The sequence below is a fragment of the Eptesicus fuscus genome, chromosome 11 (genome assembly GCF_027574615.1).
Source record: "Eptesicus fuscus isolate TK198812 chromosome 11, DD_ASM_mEF_20220401, whole genome shotgun sequence".
Taxonomy (NCBI): domain Eukaryota; kingdom Metazoa; phylum Chordata; class Mammalia; order Chiroptera; family Vespertilionidae; genus Eptesicus; species Eptesicus fuscus.
In genome coordinates this window covers 83,508,733-83,520,766 of record NC_072483.1, presented here as the reverse complement: position 1 = coordinate 83,520,766, position 12,034 = coordinate 83,508,733, and the positions used below count along the sequence as shown (strand labels likewise).

Genomic DNA, 12,034 nt, shown 5'->3' with positions numbered 1-12,034 from the left:
CATTTAATCCAGATGGCCTCCAAAATCCAATGGCTTTCTTTTCTTTTACTGGGCATCATCCATAAACAGTATTAGTATTTAGTTTCCTGTTATTTAGCTCTTTGAAGCAGCTGTTTATTATTTAATAACTAGAGGCCTGGTGAATGAAATTTGTAAACTCAGGGGGGTCCCTCAGCCTGGCCTGCCCTCTCCCATGGGGAGCGGGCCTAAGCTGTTAGTTGGACATCTCCCGAGGGGTCCTTAGCGCTGCCACGGAGGTGGGAGAGGCTCCCACCACCACCGCTGAGCTCGCCAGCCATGAGCCCGGCTTCTGGCTGAGCAGTGCTCCCCCTGTGGGAGCACACTGACCACCAGGAGGCAGCTCCTGCATTGAGCGTCTGCTCCCTGGTGGTCAATGCGCGTCATAGTGACCGGTTGTTGCGCCGTTCGGTCAATTTGCATATTAGCCTTTTATTGTATAGGATTGGGAAACAAATATTGAGCCAAAAATCTCTGATCATAAAATAGGAGGGCCCGTATAAGCCTTTATCGACTAAGCTGCTCTGCCTGCGTGACCAGATGTGCCGCGTGACTTGTTCCAGTGTGTGTCTGTTACCCCCAGCACACCTGTGGTGTTGTCAGGCAAAGGACAGGCGTGAAACCATTTTGCCACACCCTTTTATTGTAGGAATCCTCAGCCCCATCTGCACATGCAAGTCCTCATAGACAGAAGTGGCTTTTGGTGTGTGCGTGAGTGCAGGAATTGAATCAGGCACCAAGGACGGTGAGCGGCAGGCTTTCCGCGGTTCCTGAGGCTTCATTGCTGCACCAGGCCAAGCCAGAAAGGGAGGACTGAGCCAGTTTATTTGCAAACATTATCATGAGACAGTAATATAGATAAACGTTTACTGCATGGACAAAGGCAATACGATATTTAGATTGGTTCTTATATAGATTTTTTAAGTGAAACATAAAGAAATATACACTTTTCCCCTTACCTTGACCCCAATTCTGTGCTCTAGGTTATTTTAGTTGGGCCTGATACAGGCCACCTTGCATTTCATACTTTCTAAACTTCATTTTGTTTTCTAGATCCTAGAAGACAGTATGATATTTTCTCTGGCAAGTTGCATAATAACTGCAAAATGTAAGTATTCCTTGATTCCTTCTTGAGATAGAGTATAAAATATACACGGGTAAAGCTATTCTAAAATAAAGGAAACACTCTATAATTTTCCCCCCTCTTCTTTTTTATTCTTATTTTGCAAGGCTTGATTCACACAGGTACCTTTTTAAAAACCCCAGGTGTTCTGTGCCACCTTTGAACATTGCCATAAAATTTTTGTCACCATTTATGGATTGTGAATTCTAGTTAGTGCTTTTAAAATGAACTGCTATTGACACCTTTCCAACCAGGCAGTGAGCTTTTCAGTTTCCTGCTGAGGCATTTCACTTTGACGCTGTTCGGTCTGCTGTTATTCAGGCCTACCAGCAGAAGAGATGGCCACAGGAATCATGATTCAGAAGCACTCTTTTGTCCGAGCGAAGGTGCTTTTTCTTTCAAAATCTAAAATGTGTGTGATATGTTTCTAAGTTTCCTGACTGAATTTTAGTTTAGCAGAGTACCATTCATTCATACAGTATTTATAAAAGTTTGTGTATATCTATAAAAACATACTAACATAAAATGTTAAAGAAAGTATTAAAATATTAGTTTAAAATCCAAAAAATTCATGTTCACCTGAAGGATTCATTTACAACTCTTTCCGTTGAAGGAACTTTTCTTAAAAACAAAGACTACAAATACAAACTCCCATCAGTTTTTCTTGCTGTAAAATTTTCAACATTAAAAGATGTCCAGATATTATAAATTAAATGGAATTAAGGTAAGCTTGTGTAAATATGATGTATTGAACCTTTTTAAAAAAATCCTCACCTGAATATATATTTTTATTGATTTTTCATTTTGAGAGAGAGACAGACAGACAGAGACAGACATCAGTTGCCTCCTGACAGACAGACAGACAAAGACAGACATCAGTTGCCTCCTGTGTGAGCCCCAACTGGGGATCCTGAAACCTAGGTATGTGCCCTGACCGGGAATTGAACCCCAAACCTTTTGGTGTAGGAGACGATGCTCTAACCAACTGAGTCACCCAGCCAGGGCTGTATTGGATCTTTTTAAAAAATGCTTAACTTGTTTTAAAATTTTATTGAATTAAAATATGTTTTTGCTAAAGTCCTTAAAATAAATCTGAATCAGTTGTCCTCTAGATATCACAAAAAGTGATCATTTACAGGTTGAGTTAATATTTCAATCTGATTTGCTGTTTTTAGGGGAAGTTTTCAGAGGATTATTTCTTTGCATTGGGCTGGTTGTTTTTAAGTCACTTCTGAAGTTTTTGAGAGGCAAGATAAGCAGAAAACCATCAAGTTCCTCCTCTGCTGCTTACTTAACCTTGAACAAATGTACTTACCTATGCATTTTCTCTTTTTCTAAAATAAGGAGTTAGCGGTAGATGACCTCCAACTACCTTCCAAGGATAAAATTGTGTCTTGGTTTAGTAGTATAATTAAAGAATGTTCAGTGACTTAAAATCACACTTTTAAGCTATCCCTAGTCATACTTTATTTTTAGTAGAGCTCTGCAAAAGAACCAATGTTTGAAATTATTAAGCTTGTACAGTTATATTAATTTTTAAATGACCATTTAGTTGAGCTGGGTGTACGTGTGCCTACTATATTCAAATTTTTGTGCTAAATCTTTCAGAATTATATTTTACTATGCAATTTTGTAAAATTGCATACATATACATATTGTACACTATCTGCACTAGTTTTCATGTCACTTGTCTTTTTTTCCATCTTAAAATCATTTTTATTTTTCAATTACAGTTGACATACATTATTATGTTAGTTTCAGGTGCACACCCCAGTGATTAGACATTACATAAGTTACTAATTTTAGTTTAGCAGAGTACCATTCATTCATACAGTAATTGATAAATCTTGCACCCATCTGATACCATACATAGTTATTAGAATATTATTGACTGCATTCCCTATGCTGTGCTTTACATCCCCATGACTATTCTGTAACAACCAATTTGTTCTTGTTAATTTCTTCACCTTTTTCACCATACCCTCAACCCCCTCCCATCTGGCAACTGTCAAAATGTTCTCTGTATCTGTGAGTCTGTTTTTGTTCTGCTTGTTCATTTATTTTGTGAAACAGAAATTCTGCAGTTCACTCAAAAGCCATAATAAGGAAGCATATGTAGGAAAAAGTTAAGGACAGGCAGTTACTCATCATGTGCCATTTTTGAACTCTAGATGTGAGTAATTATCAAAATAATTGAGGACCAGATAGCTATTGATTTTATTAATAACATTTAGTACAGAAAGTGAATTATGTCTTTTCTAGGCATGGGAATTGATTGGATAATATGTGAGTTAAAATTTAAATTTGAGACAAATTTATAGTGGCCCTTACTAGCTCAGGAAAGAAATATTAAGTAGAGGTACAAATTAGTAAATGTATTTTAAAAAGTACTTGACATAGAAAAAGTAGAGCTGAGCCAAACATAATCTAGGGAAAGAAGTATTATATAATGTGGATGGTTTAATTCTTTGAATCGTTGTAATCCTAGTGGATTACTAAACGAAATCTACTTTATTTTCTCTGTTTTATGTTCATCATGTAATTTTCTTACCTTTTCATTTCCACAGTGAATATAATCCATAAACCATTTTAACCAAAGTAAGCCATAAGCTAGTGATTTTCCAGTTTTGGTGTTCATGAAAATAATTGTGGTATTTGTTAGAAGTGCAGATGCTTTGGTTCTACTCTAAACCTACTAAATCAGAATCTGTGGATGTGAGGGGATTTTTGAGAACCACTGTCCTAAGCAATAATAACCAGTCCCAGTTCTTAAGCCAGTGTATGTACTATTACAAGTGAAAATTTAGAATATTGATTTGTAGGTAAAGCTCCTGCTACTTTGATTTGTATGAGTCATCTCATTAAGGCTCCTGAGTGAACTGATAAATCAGTATTTTATTTTACAAGGTTGAGTGAACCAGACAATCTATCAAAGGTATCAGCATTTAACATTCCCCCAGATGTGAAATTTATTAATTATCATTACTATTTTACCTCTGGTGACATTGACAACAGTGTGGTGATTGCAGGGGATGGGGGTGGAGGTGGAAGAGGGCATAGAGGGGATAAATGGTGATTGAAAAAATAAAATAGTTTAAGAAGTGGCTTTAACTGTTTGCCAGTTTAAGAAAGAAATCTTCCAGATTGCCTTATTTCTTTTGGGGAGTAATCTATAAATATTTATGTTTTGTTCAGTGAAGTACAGATCCTGTGAACAGTCTTGTTTTACTTTTTTGTTTTTGGTAGCATTTATTTATCTTCTGTATTAGGAAAAGAAAAAAAAAAAGGAAAATACAAAAAAAAAAAAGTTTTTTTTCTTATTCTGCACCCAAACTATGAGGTATCTATTTTCATTGTTATTAATGTAAATCTTCACTTAGTGTGCACCTGGGCAATCTGTTTTTTAACCACCTCTGAAGAAGTGCAGAAAAAACTATATGAAGAGATAGACCAAGTTTTTGGAAAGGGTCCTATTACTCCAGAGAAAATTGAGCAGCTCAGGTAAGAACACAATGAAAGGAAGAGGAGGTCATTAAAAGGTAAATTTGAGCAGTTTGACTATCTCATTTAAAGCTAATGGCTAATATCTTGGAAAGCTATATATCTTTATAGGACTTAAAATATTTACATAAGATTTTAATAAATTAACTTACTTTCGCCCTAACCGGTTTGGCTCAGTGGATAGAGCATCGGCCTGCGGACTAACGGGTCCCAGGTTCGATTCCGGTCAAGGGCATGTACCTTGGTTGCATGCATATCCCCAGTAGGGGGTATGCGAGAGGCAGCTGATCGATGTTTCTCTCTTATCGATGTTTCTCTCTCTCCCTCTCCCTTCCTCTCTGTAAAAAATCAATAAAATATATTTTAGAAAACATTAATTTACTTTCTAAAACCATATGGTAGTTCTGGGAAGGCTTTACATTAGCCTGTATAAAATAGTATTAGTGATGTCAATCAAGTAAGTGGAACATTCAGACCTTGGTGGTGGGAATGGAAAATGGAACAGTCCTGTAGGAAAACAGTGTGGCAGGATCTTAGAAAGTTAAACATATGCTCACCATTTGACCCAGCATTCTTTTCCTAGGCATTCACCAAGAGAAATAAAAATAAGTGGCCACACAAACTTGCTTGCAAATGTTCACAGCAATATTATTTATAATAGCAAAAAACTGGAAGCAGTCCAAATGTTCGTGAACTGGTGAATAAACAAATTGTATTATATTTGTACTATGGAATATTACCAAGTAATAAAGAGTAACAGTAATTTAAAAGGAAGTCTAAATTTTTCACTGGTCAAACATCTAATTATTAAAGCAGAGAAATTGATTGTTGGAACACTTTAACCACTGTCTTAGGAGTGATGGGAGGGGCAGATAAAATATAAACTAGGGTTACTTTTTCATGTTAATGTTGGACAGTTGGAAAAGCGGATTTCATCAGCTCAAGAACAACCTTACAGATACTATATTGGAAGCGTCTACTTGGAATAAACTTTTGTCCTCCTGGGGATACGGCATTGAAGTTAAACCTCCCACTTTTCACTAACGGGATGTCTTAGGCATTGAGGTGGCCACACTGTCCTGGGCTGGCCTCTGTACAGATGATTCTCACCCTCTGCACACTTCATTGAACTGCATTTCTTCAGGGTTTTATTACTTTGAAGAAAAACTTTATTTCTACCACATAATTTGACACTAAAAATTATTTAAAGGGATTTAACAAAACCAAAGCCACTATGAAAAACCAATGTGTTGTGGTATGTATCATTTTTATGTCTGGGACCGGTTTTATTATTTTTGGAACTATTACAAGACTTCTGTAAAACATGTTGAGTGTTAAGAGGAAACAGACTCTTGGCAAATATGGGAAACCAGTTACAGAGATGGCCTCTGCTAGAGCCTCCAGAACACCAGGGAGGCACAGAAGCTTGTCCTCCCTCTAACTCCGAAAACAGGAGGAGCTGCCGTGAAGAAAAATAGGACAGTTACCCTGTTGTCTTTATTGTTATATTTATAGGAAAAAGACCATGAAATTATATTTCTCAGTTAAATCTACTTATAATGTAGTAGAATTCAACATAGAATTACTTCTCTTAAGACAAATCTGATGTAAGGAAAGTGATATTTTTAAAATAAAAAGTAATGCAATATCAATACACACATAATGGAAATCTCATTATGCTAAGTGAAAGAAGTCAAGCACAAAGATTGGCTACAGTATGATTTCACTTAGGTGAAATTATAGAAAAGGCAAAGCTAGTGTGATAGAAAGCAGATCAGTGCTTGTCTGGGGCAAGGAATGTGGATGGGATGAGCTATGAAGGGGCGGAATTAAAGGTTTTAGGGTGAGGGAAGTGTTCTTGTTCTGTGTTTTGCTTGTAGTTTTGGTTACACAATTGTGTAAACTCATCAAATTATACAACTAAAATAAATGAAAAGTATTTTAGATTCCACATATAAGTGAAATAAGAAAGTAATAACATGTCAATTGTAATTGAAAAATAAAAATTATTTTAAAAAAGATGAACTCTTTACATGTAAGTAATAATTTAAAAGATTTAAAAATATATATTTTTTATTGATTTTTTACAGAGAGGAAGGGAGAGGGAGAAGGATAGAGAGTTAGAAACATAGATGAGAGAGAAACATCGATCAGCTGCCTCCTGCACACCTCCCTACTGGGGATGTGCCCGCAACCAAGGTACATGCCCTTGACCTGGAATCGAACCTGGGACCCTTCAGTCTGCAGGTCGATGCTCTATCCACTGGGCCAAACCGGTTAGGGCTAAAAGATTTTTTAAAATAGTGGCTGTGACTGCTTAGGAATGGATTGGAGGTGTGAGTCTGGGTAACAGACAGCCCTGTCTAGGAGCATCTTTCAACTCTAGAAACGAAGATAGGGAGACAGCCATTGGAAAAAACTCGAAGCCATGGGTTTCTCAGGGAGGCTTCTGTTACAGCAGCGGTTCTAAACCTGTGGGTCGCGACCCCTTTGGGGGTCGAATGACACTTTCACAGGGTCGCCTAAGACCATCGGAAAACACAGATATTTACATTACGATTCATAACAGTAGCAAAATTACTGTTATGAAGTAGCAACGAAAATAATTTTATGGTTGGGGGTCACCACAACATGAGGAACTGTATTAAAGGGTCGCGGCATTAGGAAGGTTGAGAACCACTGTGTTACAGAGTCTTCAAAATGGTGGAGGTTTTATCTATTATTACATTGAATATAGCTATCTTTAATTTTAAGAGTAATACATGCTTGTCTTTTGAAGTTTTTATAATACTGAAGTGTATGAAGTAGAAGATGTAGAAGGTACATTCTTTATAAATGTACCTTTAGGGATAAAAATTGTTAACCATTTTACTATTTTTTTCAGATTTTTCTATGCACATATACATATTAAAACAAAAAATGTAAAAACATTAAAAAATACATAACATATAAGTTCTGTAAATTCCATTTTTTTCTCTAAATATTTTGTGGACAGTATTCTTAATTATAGTAACTCCTAACACAACCAATCAGTGATCAAGTTTTATTGACTCTGCTTTCCAAACAACTTTAGTAGGAAGTTTAGTTTTAGTTCTTGTCTGGTACATTTCAAGAGTCTTAGATCTTGCTCTCCTCCAGTTCATTCTTCAAATTACTGGAGCCTGTGACTGTAATCACCTCAGGTGCTTTAAAAATACAGATAACCTGGGAACAATCCCAAGACAACAATCTGTCACTGGTGGTTTTAAAAAGCTTCTCAGATTATCGTAGTGTGTAGCCAAAGTGGAGAGTCACTGAGCTCGTGATCTTTATATGTTTGGGGAGTCACATCTGATTAGATGACTCCCCACTTTAAAATCCTTCTGTGACTTCTGGTTGCCGTTAAGATAAATTTAAACTCATGAGGCATTTCAGGAGCTTAGCTTTGCATTCCTCTTCTACCTTATCGCTTACTACTTGTGCCTCTTCATACTCTTGGATTCAACTGTAAATTCTTTTGTTTCCTCAGAGATACAGCACTCTTTCATATCTTCTGGGTTTTGCGACTATTTCTTTGTCTAGATTCTTTCTTTCCCTCTCTTCTAGCTACCTCCTGTTTTTTCCTGAAAGTCTCAGCCCGAGTGTTTACTTTTCTGCATAGTCCTCTCTCCAGTTAGAAGCTCCTGCCATGTGTTCCCTAATCCCCTGAATATTCTTTATCATAACAGTTACTGTGCTTTTGTAATTGTTCATCCTTGATGTCCCTACTTTTCTCCCTTCCCCTGTTTACTAGACTTTGAGTTCCTTTGGAGGTATCTGTCCTGTTCACTGCTTTAGCTGAGTATCTAACACAGAGCTTCTAATGTAGTATGTACCCAATAAATATTTGTTCAAAGAGGAAAGGAAGGATGTTTCCTCTTTTGTTGTTTTTAAATATTATAAACAAAATTAGCATCCCTATGTTTACATCTTTGCTAATATTTCTAATTGTTTCTATTAATAAATAATGAAATTAGTATTTAAGGATATATGCAATACTATAGTACCTCATTAAAATATTTTTTAATCTGTAAAATTAAAATAATAATGGGATCCTTGAGGTTCTTACAAGGATTGAAAGAGATACTGCATAGCCCTTGCCGGTTTGCCTCAGTGGATAGAGTGTTAGCCCATGGACTGAAGGGTCCCGGGTTCGATTCCAGTCAAGGCCATGTACCTGGGTTTCAGGTTCCCCGGCCTTGGTCAGGGTGCATGCAGGAAGCAACCAATCTATGTGTCTCTCTCACATCGATGTTTCTCTCTGTCTCTACCTCTCCCTTCCACTCTAAAAATCAATGGAAAAATATCCTTGGGTGAGGATTAACAACAACAAAAAAGAGATACTGCATAGAAACTATTTAACAGAACTGGTTCATGTCAAGATTTCAATACATTTTCTTCTCATTGTGATGCACACTTAATATTCTTATACTGTATGTTGCCAAATTATCCTTCAGAAAGGTTATACCAATTTATATTTCCACCAATTGACTATCAATGTCTTTCCCCCATTTTTATTAGTATTGCCTATTGTTATTCTTTTTCATCTTGGCATATCTGCCAAGTAAAAAAAAGTGCTCTGATTGGCTATCTTTCCATTGTTGATGAGATTATCATTTCATGTGTTTTTGGGCCATTTATATTTACTTTAATTGATTTTTTGTATTCTCTGTCCACATATCTATTGGGGTGTTTGATTATTTTAATTATGAAGTTTTAAAAAGCTTTGATACATTAACCCTTTGCACTCGCTTGCTTTTTTCTCGATTCCTTTATTCTACTCGGGATTTCATTTTTTAAATACCCCAGATTTTACAAAGCGTGACAGTAGAATAAAAAACTGGAGTTTCTTTTCATACAAACTTATTTATTTGGATTTTTTTATATTTCAAATTATTGATACATTCAAAGAGTATAAAAAGAGCTGCTACCGATGCTAACCATGTCGAGTCACACTCGACATCTGAGTGCAAAAGGTTAAAGATATATTTACTGTCAATATTTTTCTAGTTGTCTTTTTAAATTTTTTTCTAGTTGTGTTTTAATTTTATGTATGATGATTGTTAACATATAAAAAATTTCATAATCAGATTATATGTATTTTTTGTTATGGTTTCTGTCATTGTGTCAATATTTATATAATTTTTTATTAGCAAAGTCTTTTATTAAAAATATAGGATTTTTCTACTCAAAAATTATAAAAATACTCCTTTGAATTTTCTTTGGTACTTTTAAAGATGTTATTATTTGTTTAAATCTTTACCCACCTGGACTTTATATATTTACTAGAGGCCCAGTGCACAAAATTCATGCGCAGGTAGGGTCCCTAGTCCTGGCTGGCCATCAGGGCTGATCAGGGCCTTCCGGTTGCTGGCCAGGGCCTCCCTTCATTCGCCGCCACCCCCTGGTGGTCAGCTCATGTCATAGTGAGCAATCGAACTCCCGGTCTCCTGGTTGAACTCCCGAGGAAACACTTTGCATATTAGCTTTTTATATATATAATACATACTAGAGGACGAATTTTGTGCACTGGGTGTGGGGGGGAGATTCCCCTCAGCCCAACCTGTGCCCTCTCGCAGTCCAGGACCTCTTGGGGGATGTCCGCCTAAGCCAGCAATCAGACATCCCTCTCACAGTCCAGGGCTCTTGCAGTCTGGGACCCCTCGCTCCTTACCGCCCGCCTGCAGCAGAAGCAGGAGAGGCTCCCGCCATTGCTGCTATGCTTGCCAGCCGTGAGGCCGGCTTCTGGCTGAGCGGTGCTCCCCTTGTGGGAGCGCACTGACCACCAGGGGACAGCTTCTGCATTGAGCGTCTGCCCCCTGGTGGTCAGTGTGCATCATAGCGACCAGTCATTCTGCTGGTTATTCCACCATTCGGTCGATTTGCATATTAGGGTTTTATTATATAGGATAAGACATCTTCAAGCAACAAAGAATTATATGCGACTGTTTCAAATTAGGAAAGTTATGAAAGTTATTGAATGACATTTTGAAATATTTCTACATTTCAAACTGCCTCTCTCATAATAAAAATCTTTAAAAAATATTTATTTAAACAGATATTGTCGACAAGTGCTTTGTGAGACTGTTCGGACTGCCAAACTGACCCCAGTTTCTGCCCGGCTTCAAGATATTGAAGGAAAGATCGACAAATTCATTATTCCTAGAGAGGTAGGAAACATTTAGTATACTTAACTCATTCAGTTATTCTTTTCAACTCTTTTAGTGTGTATTTTTAAATTTTATTGTTTAAAGTGTCCAATAAATGCTACCTATTATTAAATCAAAGACACAGTCATTTAAAATGACAAAATAATATATGCCTGTTCTAAAGTTCAAACTATCCGGTATAAAGAAAAGCTCTCTTCCCCAGGGGTACTACTGTTAATAGTTTATTGTGTATTTTTTTCTTTATTTTATTTTTTTCCATCACCATTTCCCCCCCATGCCCTCCTCTACTTCCACCAACCACCACCCCCTGCAGTCACCATACTACTGTCCATGTCCATGAGTTCTTTCTCTTTAGTGTATATTTTTTATAGATCTTTTTCTGTGTGTATATTATTCTATGTATGTATATACACATACATATGTGTATATATTTTAAAAACTGAATTTATATGTGAAAGGTTACTCTTTATATATTCTTTAATTTTCTTTTATTGAGTGTATCATGACTACTAGTACAACTGGCACTTGATACAGATCCAACTCATTATTATTATTTTTAAAATATATCTTTATTGATTTTAGAGAGGAAGGGAGAGAGAGAGAGAGATAGAAATATCAATGATCAGAGAGAATCATTGATCGGCTGCCTCCTGTATGCCCCAACTGGGGATCAAGCCTGCAACCCGGGCATGTACCCTTGACAGGAATCAAACCCGGGGCCCTTCAGTCTGCAGGCCAACACTCTATCCACACTGGCTAGGGCCAACTCATTTTTAATGGGTGCATAGTATTCCATGTACTGTGATTTATTTAAGCAGTTCTCATAGATGGAATTTAGATCTTTTTTTTATTATTATAAATTATATGCTTGGACAGATATTAGATAGAGCTGTAGAAATGGAGTTTTTTTGGGTCAAAGTGCATATGTATGTTGAATTTTAATTGTTATCTAAAAGGCAATTTATATTGTTAGCAATAATCTGTGAAAAAGCTTTTTGTCTCCATATCCTCACCACATATGGATTTATAAATCGTATATATTTTGTGAATTTTATATGAAAAACTGTCTCATGCTTTTAATTTGCTTTTCCCTAATCATTGGAGAGATTGAGCAGCTTTTCATATATAAAGTTTGTATTTCTTCTCTTGTGAATTATATGCTTATAACTCACTGTTCTTTCTAGTGAGCTCATATGTCTTTTTG

The 12,034-nt window shown here is 36.5% G+C and overlaps 1 protein-coding gene across 3 annotated transcripts in view; it reads left to right on the top strand.

Moving 5' to 3' along the window:
* Positions 1 to 12,034, top strand: part of LOC103290603 (cytochrome P450 20A1) — a 33,820-nt gene that overhangs the window by 18,242 nt on the left and 3,544 nt on the right. For all 3 annotated transcript variants that reach the window (XM_054723479.1, XM_054723481.1, XM_054723480.1), the window contains 3 exons: positions 1,072 to 1,126; positions 4,522 to 4,642; positions 10,719 to 10,830. In XM_054723479.1, the coding sequence (XP_054579454.1) occupies positions 1,072 to 1,126; positions 4,522 to 4,642; positions 10,719 to 10,830 (288 nt within the window). The remainder of the gene's footprint in view (positions 1 to 1,071; positions 1,127 to 4,521; positions 4,643 to 10,718; positions 10,831 to 12,034) is intronic.